Below are 16,363 nucleotides of genomic sequence, written 5' to 3' on the forward strand. Positions count from 1 at the left end.
AACAGAAAAAATAACCAAGAAATTATTACATTTTATAAAGGGGGGGAGCCTTAGACAGTAATGGAATTTGTTTAACTGATGATGCTTCTTCCAGAATTTTAATAAGTTTTACAAGAACTGATTTAGTTACGGAATTTTTTCAGAGTTGTTATCTGCATTCTGTACATGAAAAAACAGGAGTATGGAGTAATGAAGGGCATGTCCAGACAAGGAATTAAGCTTCTGAATGTGTTACCTAACTTGTTCAAATTGCTACATTACAAACTGTAGCATAGACAAGGCACAGTACATTTTTAATATGCTATCTGGCAGAGCTAGACCTAAACTTAACACGTGGTAGAATATCTTAGTTAACCTAACTTTAAACTGTAGCCTAAGGCCCTGTGTAACAGCAGAAAAGGTTTGTCATGAGGACAGTATAAGTGACTTACTCACTGCTAATGCAGGAAGTCTACAGACACGGTTTCTCACTTTGCCAATTTTATGATTAATACTTCTGTGTCTTAACCACAAGGCCATCATTCTTATACAAAGCGCACTCTCTTACTTTAGAAATTCTCCTTATAGCAAGTGATCAAATCTTTCAACTTGGATGCCTAAATTTTCAGTCCTAAAAACATATATAGCCCCTACACTATAACACATAATATACAGACAACCTTAACACTTCTGAACCCCAGTTAATGCCCTAAAAGAGAAATATGCACAGAGACTTCTGAAATCTGAGTACTGAAGAGTTTAGGAGCTGATCTTTTTGAGTAACACCTTGAAAGTTTTAGACTTTTACTGTACCACTTTATCGTGCCTCTTTACCTGTCTCGTTAAAAAGAGTACTAAAGCAACAAAGACATTTACTCAGAAGTCAGAAAATGCCAGGATTAGGATTTCCAATGAAATCTTAATTTGGCTCCCTTATATTATTACAATACAACATGTATTATAATAAACTCTTTAATTATATGATCACATACCACTGAAAAACAGCATGTGATCACATAATTAAAGACTGCAGCATAATACATACGCAGAAAGGAGACAAATTAAGGCTTCACAGGCAACCTTAACTCTTGCATTTCCTATTTTCTGAAATGCAATCTTAATAATTTTTTTAAACACAAATCTTTATGGTATACTTTTCTAGGTAAAACAAACAAATAACACCTACTGGAAAACAAACTGTCATGTGGTATCACACTGACACATAGATGGGTCAGGAGCTGCACTGGAAGTGTTCCAACTTGGGTTTTAAGTAATATCGACTCATTATGAACAGAGTACAATACATTACGATTAGTTTACTCCTGCATTTAATATCTACTGAGCAGGAGGGAGATAGAGGAACTCTAAGGTTCTTTTTCAGGCTGTGAAGACGACTATAGCTTGTCCCCCTAAGGAATACCAAATTATTTTCTGCCCAAATTCTTTCTCTCTCTTTGCCAAGATCCACTCTCCTCAACTAGTTTCCATTCCTTATGCCTTCTTGCATGTAATAGTAAACTTTTCCACTCAATTTCCATCACATTGTATATCTTTCCACCTTGTCCTATGCTTTCTTTTTCCCACTTCCAGCACTCACAGCCTGCTCCCTGACTACCTCTGTATTCCAATCTCTATTCAGCAAATCCTATTTTCTGTTCTGATTTTGTTCCCCTTTCAGTTTCTCTCTTCCTTCTTCTTCCCCCCCCCCCCCCCCCCCCCCAAATCAAGCAAATCCCTCCTACACTCCCTTTGTCTGAAATCTACTCTTTCTCCCTAGAATTCCCTTTCAGCTTTGACTCTTCAGTATTCAAGTCAGGCAAGCTCCTGCTCTGCACTTCCTGGGCCTACAAGAAACCTTTAACAGTATAAAAGAAGTTGCCTAAAACCAGATTCAGGAATTACACTGAAAGTCATGCTGCCCAAATCGACAACTCTCTATGGACTGACTCTCAGGCGAAGCTGGCTGTGAAGCTCTAACAACTTCTCAAGTCTGTGTGAAAGTGAGTTATCTTCCAAAGGCAGATAGTAGAGTAAAAATCAGGCAGATTTCCATACTGCTGTAAAGGCTTATCTGTAAAAGAAAACTCCATGGTTATCAAGTTTTATGTAAATTTTAAGGTAGCTCGTATTCATACTCTGAAACGGGGCAGGGTGGGAGGCATTTTTCTGTTGCCTGGTTTCTGCAGCCACTGTGCTTTGGCAGAAACTTTATGAAGAATTTAACCATAGACAAACAGCTCTTATGAAAAAAACGGAGCTCATGATTAGAAAGTTGAAACACGCAAGAAATAGACCCTTTACCAGTGAATGACAGGCAACTTTGATAACTGAGGCTCCTTCCAGCCCTGGTTATGATACATCTTCATTCTTCACTGCAGTATTAATAGGCTGGACATTATTAGCCATCTCTTATAGAAGCTTGAAAACTGCTTTACAGACTTTGATATACGATGACATTTTGTCGATCATGAGATCCCCCTATTGGAAGCAACAGCAGCTTCACAACACGTGGCCATTAAACCCCAATTTTCCAGTCAGATTTCCATTACAATTTACACCCTCTTCATACAATTATTCACAACTCTCTGTCCTTTCCCTTCCCTCTCCTCCTTCCCTCTTCCCTTCCTCTCTTCCTTCTTCCCAATATTGTCACAGGATTTTTTGCAATTAGTGCCACAATGAGAGGGTGCCAGAACATAAATGTTCCTCTCTAGCTTACAGATCCAGGTGATGCTCACTGAACAAAAGCGAAGGGTTTTCGCCTTAATATCCACATTCTTTCTCCATCTTAGTGTTTATTTCCTTCAGTAAGCATGAAGAAAAACAAGCAAAACCCCCTTGAAACAGAGGTTTGAGGCATCTGGGTATGCATCTGTTTTAAACAAAAATAGTCTAGTATACATCCTGACATGCAGTACTGCATTATACATGAGGGTATTGCAGGCTAAAAGAAGGGAGATTCATTAACAATTTACAGTTGGCTAAGGATAGATTTTTACAGTGCTACAAACTCAGCTGTTTACTTAGATTTGACTGCACATGACACTTGAACATGTGTAGCCTATTGCTTTAAAGCAGAGCAACCAAAGCTATCCTGATACGGGAGCTGCACAATGATAGCAGCCTGACAGCGCAGAAGTATAGCTGGCCCACAGTTAACTGCTATCTTATCTTGAGATATTGCACTGTCTACAGCTGCTAAATGCTTGCATGTCTGTTCCGTGTATCAGGTTTGGATTTTAATTGCCTTTAAAAAAATCCTATATTTTCTTCTGTCACAGGCTGGCACCTTGCCGTATGAGGGTGACAAAAGCACGAAGCAACTTTACCAAAACTATGCACAGAGTTACAAGTAGACAAGATAAATCATGGATATTGACTCACAACTTAACTATATTCTATTAACTACGTGGTTAAGAATGATTTTATCCATTTTCATAAAACATAATAAAAAAAATATAGTAAGCTTTTTTCCCTTCCCTGTATTTTAAGCATTCCATGTCCTGCTCAGTTTTCTGAAGTTTTTAATTTTTATTTAGGTTTGCATGAACCCTGTTTGGACATTTCAAACAGAAGTAAAAATATTTTTTCCCCATGCACAGTTCTCTTACAGAGTTTATGACTATTACCACCACAGTTCCAGAGACACTGTCTTCCAGCCCTTCATCTAACATAGCTGCTTAAGTCAGCAGAAGATACATGGACACAATGCATACAGGTCTGCTATATCTGACATCTTCACCAGTGCATGTTCACAGGAGCATAACAGATCTCAGTGCAGTAGGAGGGCTGATGAGTCAACAATCCCAGTGTGCTACAGTCTACTGGAGCCAGACTGGGCCCAGCTGCAAGGAACCAGTTAGTTCTGGTCCCATTTCTGTCCCTGACCCTGATTGACCATATTACGAGCGGTCTCCTCCCAGTCTTATCTTCTGGATAGACGAGAACATATTTTTAATCTCTTTTAGTTGCCTCACTTGCATAATTATTTACTTGATGTTCAAGTAATTGATGTTCAGTGGTAATTGTGCTTAAATAACTGAAAGCATTACAGGCACTTTTAAACAACAAAAGCATCATGTCAGTAGTTAGACCCCATCCTGTTAAAGCAACATGTCAGCTTTTACCTACATATATGCCACACTGAAAGAACAATAGCTTATATTTAAAAGAACAGCACAGTAACAATTTGCTAATAATTTTACTGCCCATGACTCTCCATTCAATGGCAACATGCCACGTCACACTCTAAGAATTCTGGTTATGGAGAAAAAGCATTTCCTTTTTACTTTTAAGGATGTTAACTTCTATATAGAAAACCACAGCCATACCTGCTGCTATGCTGGAAGAACAAGGGCATGAGTCTGCTTTTGAGGTAATTTCATTCACTTTACTGCATGTGGAACTTTACTGACTTGCATTCATTATGCTTGTTCTGCTCTGGAATAATACCAGAGTTAGACCCATAGTTCCTGACCTAACACATTATACTGCATTTAGTTACAGCATGAAAATAGGAGGAAAGGCAGCACCAAACATACACGGGGAGATTACAAGAGCATGGATTGATTTGCCATTCAAGGTAAATACTGCAAAATCTTAAAACGGAATGTAGTTTTCATTAGCGTAGCACAAATTTGTTGGTTATTGTTTCATTTCTAAATAAAACTAGTACAAGAGAAACCAGAATAGACTACAGGATCTTTATTTAGAAAGCAAGATAAAGAATACTTTTCATGCAACACAAATGAGGGAGACAGAGTGGCTTATGTTAAATTACCTCCGCTGGCATGTGCCATTTTCAGAGCTTCAAGAGAAACAGCTGGGTTTATTTCTAGCTGGCAGACAACCACTTTGGCTTTACAGATGATATCAGAAGCCCTCCTCAGGTCTTCAAAATTTAAAAGCAGGTTGGCCCCTGGGACGATGACAATGACATTCTGTCCTAAAGAGAAGGTTTTTACATCAGCTTTTGAGATAAGGTATGTAAAACAGTTCCTTGTTTTTCTAAAATACAGTATATATGTCTTTAGGAAAGGTCATGCATGAGCTTCCCCCAGTCTTATGCAGGTGTTTTCTCTGAACTCCAAAGAAGCACTGTACTAGTCACAGGGGAGATCGACAACATACATTAAGGCTGATATTTGCATTTTTCTGAAATATTCCAGTAATATTTGAAGAGAAAAGCATCAATTCGATTACCAAGTTCATACGCCAAAAATGCCATAAAATTTTTAATTTTCCCACCAAGTGGAAATAGAGAATGTTTCACACAGCTAAGAAAATTATGCATATTCTTTAGATTTCAGAGAAACAGGGTTCTCCTTTTTACCTGAGATACTTCAAGTTAGTGCCCCTAACTATCATGAAAACCAGAATCAGCTTGCTACCAAAGCCCGGAAAGGTAATGCCTGCATCTAAGGAAAGCTTATCAGAAATGAGTAAAGAAGGTAGAGAGACAGATTCTTCTGCACTTAAAGCTAGTGAGTAGAATGGTCTAAGTAAAGCTATACAAGGGGAAGCATGGCAGTATTTCAATGAATATCTAAGATCCTTTTAATTCTTGCAGTTCATTTTACAGTTAGGTGAAGAACTTCATTTAGGCACGTTCCAAATATTCTTTTGTTTTTCTTCAGACATGCGAGTTGCCTTTTTTATTGCAGCTTCTTTCTTTCGTTCTTTCTCTTTTTAATCTCTGTTACAACATCAAGAGACCTTCAGGCATGGGTGCTTTCAAATTAAAATTTATTATTAATCACTCAGGTATTAAATTCAATAAGTCAGTTGTTCCTTGATTTACAGGCTCAGCCCGCCCCCGCTTAAGATTCCTTTAAGGACTGCCAATCATTAAAGGCTACCAATTCTGTAATGAACTGAATTAGTCTGTAAATAAATATTTATGTTTTTAAATACATTATTTGTGTTGAATGTAACTTCAAAGTTCTTTGAATCAAAAATGTGCAAAGCTTGTCTCCTTAAATATGTTCTGAAAAGAAAGCAGTACAATGGAAAGAATAATACAGTGATCTCAGAGGGAGAGGCCCAAGCTTTCCAAAGCAATTCTGCTGTCAATGGTTTGGTACAGAACAGCTGCATATGAAAAGCAAAACCTCAGCATTTAAAGCCAACGCCCTGCTTTTCAACACACAATGATGGGCATCTCAGAAAAAACAAAACAAAACAAAACAAAAAAAACGAGAAGAAGAAAAAAAACCCACCACCTTCTGCAACAAGTAAATGCTATCAAAGATATCTGAATCCTGTTGAGGAAACATTCAAAGGCAAATTGCACCTATTTTGCCAAGCATATATAGGGTGCAGCAGCGCAAACATTAAAAGGTAGGGAATCAGTGGAATCACTTCTGCCTGGACTCTCTGCTACCAAGAATCTAAGACATCATCCATGTCTTGCAGCATTATCTTGCTGAACTATTCAGCTGTACTGACATGTATATTATTATTAGACTTCAGACCTAATGGCCCAAGGCAACAAGGAAGGCTGTTTGCTTAAACCCATATGTGCAAACTCAAGGTAGGCCATGCTGCACTGGATCACAGTCAGAAGCTTTTCTTTGTAACTACAAAAGGCCAGAGACTTAAAGTCTGCTTTCAGACCTGCCAGCGAAACACAGTACCTACTGCGGCGTAACAGTCCCGGTGGGCTTAACCCAAGCTTTAGAGAAAAAGCCACATTCTGTTCTTAGCTACATGTACCACATTAACTGTGAATGACAGCAGTTACCACAAACTTACACCAATGTGCATGAAAGCAGAATCTGGACCCCCACACAATTAGAAATTTGTATTACCAGCAACCATTTTGTTGAAAGCAATTATTTCTTGCCAGGGAAATCAGATGGGAAATCAGCACCAGGGACAACAGAGTTAAAGACAGATGGCAAAGAGGGGTTGGGATTCATCTTGTCCAACATATTAACTAATTTTTAAAGTTTTCAAAGAAAAAGTCTACATTCTCAAAAATTCTAAGAAAACTAATTTCTAAAAAATTGTGTTTTCTCAGTCCCTTCAACAAGGAGGACAAATAAGTATTTTGAGGTATTTTTAATCTTTCAAATCTTAGTTATCTGTTTGAGTAGGAGATAAACTGTTGTCTGAAAATGCCTATGAATCTCCGTTAACTCTAGATGAAGCCCTAAGGCATACACCCAACTTTGAAACTGCTGCCCACACTAAGAATAAGAAAAATATAGTTAATGCATTACAGTGAATTCTAACATATCATTACTTAGACAAAAAATTCTCAGTTTTGATTGGAACATCTATATCATTTTAACTTTTGCAGATGCAGACATCATCTAAATTATTAAGGGACACATTCACAGTTGCTCTAAGCTAGAATAGATAAATGAAGCTAATAAACTTGCGCAAACTTACACCAGACAGGGACTGGATTCAATCAATACTCAAAACAGAGTGAATGCTGCATATGTAAATACTGCCCTCAGTTGGGCTTCTAAACCTGCTACTGTCACTTCATAGAATGATTGGTAACTCAAGCAAAAATTTTTTAGAAGTGTCATTTATAGATGCCACCAGATGAGAAGTGTCAGTGAAAAAATCAAAGGCAAACCAGTAAACACCACAGTGCAATAACCCTTACTTTTTAAAATGGGATGAGGAGCCTAAGGGCCATCAGCAATGCTTAGAACTCACCAAAATGTCAAACAATGCAATTTTAATACTAACTGCAGAGCTTCTGCATAATAACTCATAAGGAAAAAGATTATATTTGTGACCAGAAAATAATGTTCCAAGAAAAACATATGCTGCCAAATCACACAGTTCATGAATATGAGGGCAAGTTTTGGGTGTGTCATGGCATCATAATTTCTGTGCAATTACTAGGTAGAAGCATTGAATAGTCTTGTACACAAAACATTCAAGTTCACAAAGAATGTTAACACAAATAAATTCTATAAAAATTCAGGTGATGTTTCTTCATAACCCTGAAGATTCAAAACAAAGATTTTCTCTTTGGGAGGTATAAATCAAACAAGCTGGCATGTGTACTCTAAGTTTGGTTGTTTGTTTAGCCTTATCTAAATATGTATTTTGAATGTTTTTATACTAGTAGTGCTTTCATATTGAAGGTACACTCACAAAACAAAGCCTATTCAGTGTTCATGAATGATTAATAACTATCATAGAGTCAGCACAATGCCTATCTCAAGTGAGGGTTATCTCCCTGTGTTCTGTATTAGGTGAGCTTTAAGTCCTAACTTGTAATAATCAAAAGCACTTTAATAATGACCTACCAAACACTCTTGTCCCTTTGCTCAATTTTTGCTATGAATATGGAAGTTGTCTGACTGGTTCAAACTACTGGTCCAGTCAGGCCAGTTTAGTGGTGCTATCAACAGTCAGTACCAGATATGGACAAAGCTGCAATAAACTTCACAGGTAATAATGTAAAAAAATATCTATAAAAGAGGTTTTTTTCCTCCCTATGTTATTCCTCCTGAGGATAACATGCATCATCACTTTATGGAGGCCTTACCATTCAATAGCACACTCTTCACAGAAGGTGTGCCAAGTGACAAAGCCAGTGGAAAGAAGGCAGGCTGAAAGGGCAAACAAAAGCTGGGGTTCAAAGTGATGTGATGCACCTGAAAGAAAATGCATTAAGAAAAGCAACTGGATGCACCAGCTTCTCTCCTTAAGAAAGCACAGATTCAAGCTGTACAGGGTCCTGATAAATTGAAGCTTGTGACTAGTCAAAATCTACCCGAAGAGGCAGTTGCATAAAAGAGAACAAATGAAAAGAATATGCAGTTCCAGGAAAAGATTTCTGCACAGATTTCTGAGGCTAGTCCAGAGAGAACCTTTGCAACATCTCTGGACTGCACATTTTCCAGTGCAGCTCCATAAACTTGTTAAACATCTCTCCACCATTCTGCATTAAAGTAGAGATTTAACCTCTGTGTCTTTTATTGAAACTGCACTGTATCATCCCAGAATATAACGCAACTTTAAGAATATCAAACGTGCCTGGTAATTTTCACATTTTTAGTACTTTGCCAGTTACAGTACTAGATGAGTTATAGCTGTGCAATTCAGTAATGAGTAAAAATCTTGCCAGAAATTCAGCAGCACCAGCTAGACAGACATAGGTAACGTCAGGGGAAGTTCACCTCAGAGCCTCCTCTGACTCTTCTCTCTATAGCTTTCTTTTCCTCCCTTCACTCACCCATCATAGTCTGCTCCCACTACTTGAGTATCTCTCTCACTTCTGCCTGTGATTTTATCCAGTGGATTGTAGCTGGTATTTTTCCCAACTATCCATACTTGTAAAGAACTGTTGCGAAGAAATGCAGGCTAGGTGTGTGAAAACACAGCAATTAAAATTTGGAGATTTAAAGAGGTGATACTTCTGTTTTTCATTTGTCCCTTGTTGTCTTAACACAAAACTCCATCCTCATCCCCAACTTCAAATGCTTACCTTTTAGGTATAATTTGAACTAGCAGTAACTGCTTTACTTCATTGCATTGAATGCTGTGGTGTTTCAGCTATGCCAGCACAACTACTGTGGTAAAACATGCATGTGCAGACAAGCCCTTCGAAAAGTGCTGTAAAACCTGTTTAGGTCAAATCAGCCAGGTTTCTACAGGAAAAAAAATAGTGTCTCTTGCAATAGCAAAGCACATAAGTACTGCTATTTTATTGCAATTTACTCAATTCAGGCGCCAGATGGTTTCAGAGAGAAGTAACAACTAGAACCATTACCAATTCTGAGCATCTGTTTGCTTTATAGCATAGTTCTGACCAGGTTTGCTCTTCTACTAAATTTTAAATGAAATCTGAGGCCAGTGGTAACTTAATTTAGTATTTTTCACTTTCTGGAAGAAACAATCTCCGTGACATTATGCATTATTAATCTCACTACATTAATTACAAGACTGTCAGAGACCCTTCACACTGACAGTTACACTGTGATCTTCACCTTTCCTGGTGCTTATAAAGGTTTTAGATCCACAAGATGGTTTTGCTCCTTATCCTTCAGAAAAATTCACAGTGTTATAATTTTAATAGGTCACCCTCTGTTCATTCGAGTTTAGACTATGTTTATTTTAGTTGGCCAACTGTATGAATTGGGAAGTAATAAGACTGCTTCTTACTCAGCTACTCTGCACAGCAAACCTATCCCAAAAGATGGCTACACATACACAACAGTGACACTTGGGAGCACTACTGGATTCTCACTGTCTCTCCCATTTACAATGTCCAGAGTGGTGACTGTATGTGGCATAAGAAAGAAGTTCTGAAGAGTTGCTGTGGTACTTTACCTGCTGACCCAAACCTAGAGAGGGAGGTGGAAGTAAGAAGCAGGTATCCAGTTTATTCAATATATTAGAGCTACCTTATTTCTGAATTAGGATGGTCACACAAGGCTTTGATTAATCTTGCTTAGAGAAAATTAAACTTGCACATCTGACCAATTTGCCTAATTTTCCTGAATGTTCCTGTGTAGACTTGCTTTTAGTACAGTTCCTTCCCAGGTTTACTCCTGGAGTGAACAGCCATGTTTCCCTCCCCATTTTGAGCTGTAGCCCAATGTACTACCATCAGGTTACACAGGAGTTTGTTAAGCTGATGTGTCAGCTAAGCTGTGGTAACTGTTCAAATGAAGACTCCTAGCTGCACCAAAAGTGAAGGAATCCAATCACCCTTAATTTGTTCTGTTTGATAAACATTATTGGTCCTGAGCTCTACATTTTGATTCAGACAAACATACTTCTGTTAGGAGCGACCAACAGCACAACTTTCTTGATGAAAAGATAAACCGAAAGTTTTTGTAGGATAATTTAGCAATCTTGAAGAAGAATACGAAAACAAACCAAATCTTCTTTTCTTCTTCCCCTGCAATATGACAGCCAGCAAAGGCACAGGCTAAGGAAAATTAACAGAAAGAACAAATGCCATTTTCCTGTATATTCATCACTGCAGATGCAACTCAGGATCAAGAATTATGGTAATATCACAAGATCAACATAAATATTTTGACTTATACTAAGGACTATTCCTTTTCCTGATTCATGGCATAATGACTCACCAGGTCTGCTGAGGAGGCAAATCCTTTCCTCATAGTAAAGTGCTAGGTAAGTTGTGGTGGAAAAGAGGAGCTTTAACCTTCCGCTACTATATGTGTTGTGGCCAATGTAAAACTGGATAGATCAGTTGGGTGATTGAATTATGGCTCTCACACTTCTAATCTAAGCATCTGACTGCTGCTCTTAGGCACCTCATCCTACAGCATTGCCTGTAATAAAAGGATGTGCAATGAACTGTGAATAGCATCATGAAAAAAAAAAAGAAAGATGCAGAAAAATTAACTCAACAATTAACAGTGGCAAGGCAAAGTTTTCTTTTATGGCTGCAGAGGCAGAACAAAGAGGACAATTTAGAGCAGAAATATGTACCTTCGCTGTTGACAATTATTGAAGCAGTTCCAGTAGCAGCATCTGTAGTCTGACCTACAAATGCTAAGAAAGGGAAAAGTTACAGCATGCATTAGTTCAATACATTACTTTCAACCAATAGCATGTGATGCAGTTTAATTGAATTAAATCTAAAATGAACCCATAACCTCCAGCAATTTAAAAATGCTAATTACTCTTTCATGTGCAACAATGCCAGAGAAGCTAACAACAACAAAAAGTGTTAATTTACACCCACAAAACAGAAATGCAAGTCCAACATTTTTTAATTTGGCTACATCTCTGCTTAAGAGAAAGCATGTTATTTATACAGCCTTCTCAGGCACTCTACTCCTACATGGAAATATTTCTTATATCCAAGGAAACAATAGATTCAAGGCTGGAGAAAACTAAACCATTAGAACAATACAGCATTTATTTCTCTGTAGATTTGCATTTTAGTAGTAATATTAATACATGCTATGAAAGCAGTGGTGAGGTTATATATTTCCTCTTTGGATTATTATTCAGATAAATTAACTAGAAGTGAGGCTAGCAGCACTATCTATTATAAAGATTGTTCTGTATTTACTACTGTTTTCAGCTGTCAGTGGTCTGAAACCTTCTACGACAGGTGGGGTTTTTTTGAAGTACAACTGTAGTCGAAAACAGTCAAAAAAGTTGAGGGTTCTTCCTCCCCAAGAACTGTATTTGAGAAAAATCTACTATCTCATTTGAGACAAATTTTGGCAACCTTTTATTTAAGAAGCTCTGATGTTACAACATTTTAGAACATGGACTTGATGTGAGGCAAAGGTTGGCTTCTTTCTCAAGATGTGCCTTTTATGGCCAACTTTAAAATCTGCTCAGATTTGAAGAAGGTTGAAAAACCACATGACATCATGCTCATTTAATTTTGCTGAAGTGTTGCAGGTACTTGGCCTGGAGGTACCCTTATCTAGCTCAGTTACAAGGGTCAGAACAGAACCTTCCTCACAATTATGGCTTCTTTTCACTGTAAGCTAGGTCTGCACACCGGAATTGAAAGCAGAGGACTTTTGTCTTCTGTCCTTTGAATGCTCTTCCTGCAGAAAATAGGCAGCATTTACAGCAAGATGCCCAGTTCAAACATGGGACAGGGAGTGACACATCAGTTTAGGTCTAAATGGTTTGAGTAGCACTGGTAGCTCATAGGTTGTGGAAGCCAGGAAGACTGGGAAAGGGCAAAATTATGAAACAGATTGGAATTGGAAAAACAAGGGATAAGGTGGTCTGTCAGGAAATAGAAGAGCAGCACGAACAAAGAAGCCGTACAACAAGGATCCAGGAAATGAAAGTTGGCAGTACTGGCATTACAGCAAGCATTTTCATCCAATACCCGGTATCCTTATGTATAACAACAGGTATAGGCTAGACAGGATCAACTGAGATGAAAAGCAAAGGACTGAAAGATGATGATTCTAAGCAAAAAGGTTCATGCACACTGAATCAATCTTGCTCCAAACCCTGGAATGCAAGTTGGGATCCTGGACCAGCTTCCAGCAATATATCCTATCGTCCTCCAGGGCTGATCAACGTAGGGACTGACAATCTAATACCATCCTGAGATATTTTTAAATCTATCAGCAGAAACTAGTACCTTAGACCTAAATGTCTGAACTCTTCAACTGATCTGTCTAGCTATCAATGAAGGACAATATAATTTTTTTTTCTGCATTTTTCTTTCACAGCTGTAAAGACTATTAAAAAAAATATGTTAAGATTACAAGGCCAACCATCAAAATCAGAAAACATGAGATTTAAAGTTCTTTGTGGAATATACATTTTCATTAAGTACTATGCATTATAATACCCTTATTTGCACGATCAAAGACTATATTCATGAGGTAGGAATGTTTTGGAGAGATCTAGAACTGTACACCAGCAGACACGGATTTTGTGGTATCCTTGGCTGGTTTCTTGCATAAGTTGGAATGTATGCAATGAATAAACCTGTATACACATTTGTGAAATATTTAGATGCTATACTGATACGCATAATAAAAACGCCCATAAAACAGTGATAATTCTGTCTTTAAAGCAGGATTTGAATAATGCAGTAAATGAAGTTTATGGCTGCACATTAAACAGAAAAGGCAAGCAGAATATTGAATTGCCACTCAATGACTACATCTGTCCATCCTTGTCCATCCTGAAGGAGACAAGAGTCCAAGCAGACAAAAATGCGATCACGTAGTTAAGCAGCACATAATAATGCATTTACACAAGAGAGAGAATTAGGGTTATAAAGAAGCAAAGATAGTAGAACATTGAGAATGCTTAATTTTCCCTTTTCACAAAAGCCTTTTAACATTGATTTTTGTGTGTATGTGTGCTAACAATCATCGGTCGTAGTCTCTAAAATGACTGCATGTGTCATTTCAGAAAATTGAGGTGAAATGTACTGACTCAACAAACGCATTTCAACTCTAACCCTCCCCTCCTAACATGAAATTGAGAATGAATAATCAGACTGGATTTTTCAGTTTCTCACCAGGCATTACCATCATTAATGCCAGTCTAACAATTGCATGACAGCAAGTTATCTTTAGGTGACTTGCACTGATGTAATCACATGAGATTTAGAGGTAATAACATTACATTTCATTTCTAGTGGTACAACTGATTTCAGAAGTTCCCATAGTCTCACCCATATTCATTCATTCCTGCCAGCTAAGTCAAAACAACTATTCATAGTTCTGAACGGTAAAACATATCCAATAAGGCAAAAAAATATGACACTCTCCACTATCAATTTTTAAAGCTGAAAACACAAAATGTTTCTTTAAAGTAAAATTTTACCGGTAGAAATACCATTCTTCTTCAGATTTTCAACATAATCATTGCCAAAGGAATCCTTCCCAACCTATACAAAAGACAAAAGAATAGTTTTTTATTACAGAAAGGCGAGAGGATAGATAGATCATTTTTAGGCAATAGAATGCTTTCATGCAATTTCAATATGACACTTTGCCTTATTGATAAACAAATGATAAACTAAGAAATAACAGCAAAAAGGTATTACTAGTATTAATAAACAATAGGAAGAGTGTTCTGCAGTACAAAATTCCCGCCCCACACCAGTGTCACTATATCTAAGTTTCATTCTCTTTCAACCACTGTGTTCCCTTGACACTGAAGCTTTCTGGGAACTGTAAAACTTGTAACTGTACTAATTATTCAGCTTTGAATTGGAAGCATTTATAGCAACTCCGGTGTCTTTCACAGTTGCAGTTCATATTTTGAATTTTCTACATCAAGTTTCCTCAGTGGAAAAATATCAAACTGTGGTTATGGGCTAGAAAGTAACAATAAACACAGCATCGCTGATTTCTATAACTGAGTACTAAATGTACTGTTTACAAATTGAATATATCTTGTTTGTTCTATCCAGCAACAGCAGATCAAGTTGAGCTAGGGAGTCAAGCTACGCTCTATTGTTTTTCTAACAGCAAGCTGAAGAGCTTGCAATTTCAGCTCCACTAATTCTTTTAGCTGAACGGAATTCTGCTTATTCTTTATTCAGACTAATAAATATTTATTTGTGTTACATTACATAAGCTGAAGAAAGGAGATGAGGTTTATGGAGAAAAAAATGGTATAATTTGCTTAGTGTCAAAACAGCATTTGAAATATATTTATAAAGCCAACATAGGTTTTAATTTACCACTTTTAGCATATGTCGTCAGCACACATAGTGTGTGCACCCACTTCCAATAGCTACTTGTGTATCTGGGGTATCAAAGACTGATCAACACTACAGGAAGTATTTTTGCAAGAGGAAAAACCCCATCTTTCCAATTAGAGGCCAAATCAAGATCCTGGTCACAGACAAGAGACAAGACAATGAACGATAATTCAAGGAGCCCTAATTAATGATCTGTCTTCTCATAAACCAGCACTAAATAGCTAACGGAGTACTTGAGTTACTGGAGGCACAAAGCAGGTGGCTATTATTGCCTGCTGTTAGAAATTTGTCAGTTTAAGAACTCAGCCCTTTAGCGCACTCAGAGAAGGCATGAATATTACCTAGTAATCACAACAATCAAAACATTTGATTCAGAATTCTAAAATTTGAAGTGTCAGAAACAGATGATCCTTTCTCCCACATATGCTATTGCACAAACATGTTTTGAAACATACTTTCATTTCCTACAACCTCTATAAAAGATTATTCTAAAGCATTATTAGGGATGGTCTCAGTGTTTTACCAAACGAGGACAGCAATCTAGGTCAAAACAGTACAACCAGACAGAACATTCCTTTAGTACACGGAAAAAAATTTCAACAACATTTTCTTTGGTCACCATATTATTCATTGCTTGCATATCAGAATATTTCTGTATCTCTGACTACTCCCAGTTTGCCAGACAGGGAGGGTTGTCAGAAGCTGCATCTTCTAACTGCTTTAGGCCAGTGACTGCAGCCATCTGCAATTTAAACCTGAGACATGCTTACCTCTGCAGTCTAACAGCTGTACTACTCCAGTGTGTTCTGCCTGATGGTATCTCCCTCCCTTGTTGCTACAAAACGTCTACAATAAATCTCAAGACTAGCTCAGTTATTTCAGCAACAAAATATTTCATAACCATTTTCCAAAAGCTCTACTGAAACTTCCTTCCTTCAGCCCTGGACCCTACATAACTGACAGGCAGGCATCCCTTATTGTTTAACTGTCATAACAACTGAGATCAGCTGTGGTACTTTCGCTCAAAGCAAGACATCTCAGTGCTGGAGGGAAGCCCCTGGAGGGGTCTCCATGGAGGTCCTTTTCCTCTGGAAACTTTTTTTACACGTTAGTTCATCAGCGTTCAACCCAGTTAACCCTAGTGCGGTTGAAGGGCTTATCTTTCTATTCATTCTGACTCCCATGGAAAACAGTATTGGGCATCAGACTCATAGATTAAAG

General features: G+C 37.7%; 1 protein-coding gene across 6 annotated transcripts in view; it reads right to left on the reverse strand.

Moving 5' to 3' along the window:
• RBKS (ribokinase) overlaps nt 1-16,363 on the reverse strand; it is a 71,001-nt gene that overhangs the window by 29,746 nt on the left and 24,892 nt on the right. For 3 of the 6 annotated variants that reach the window (XM_009564274.2, XM_054063784.1, XM_054063785.1), the window contains exons 3-5: nt 14,257-14,320; nt 11,419-11,481; nt 4,760-4,924 (exon numbers count right to left, since the gene is read on the reverse strand). In XM_009564274.2, the coding sequence (XP_009562569.1) occupies nt 4,760-4,924; nt 11,419-11,481; nt 14,257-14,320 (292 nt within the window). The remainder of the gene's footprint in view (nt 1-4,759; nt 4,925-11,418; nt 11,482-14,256; nt 14,321-16,363) is intronic. The other 3 variants (XM_054063783.1, XM_054063787.1, XM_054063786.1) reach the window with 3 other exon arrangements.

Source organism: Cuculus canorus, chromosome 3, assembly GCF_017976375.1.
Source record: "Cuculus canorus isolate bCucCan1 chromosome 3, bCucCan1.pri, whole genome shotgun sequence".
Lineage (NCBI taxonomy): Eukaryota > Metazoa > Chordata > Aves > Cuculiformes > Cuculidae > Cuculus > Cuculus canorus.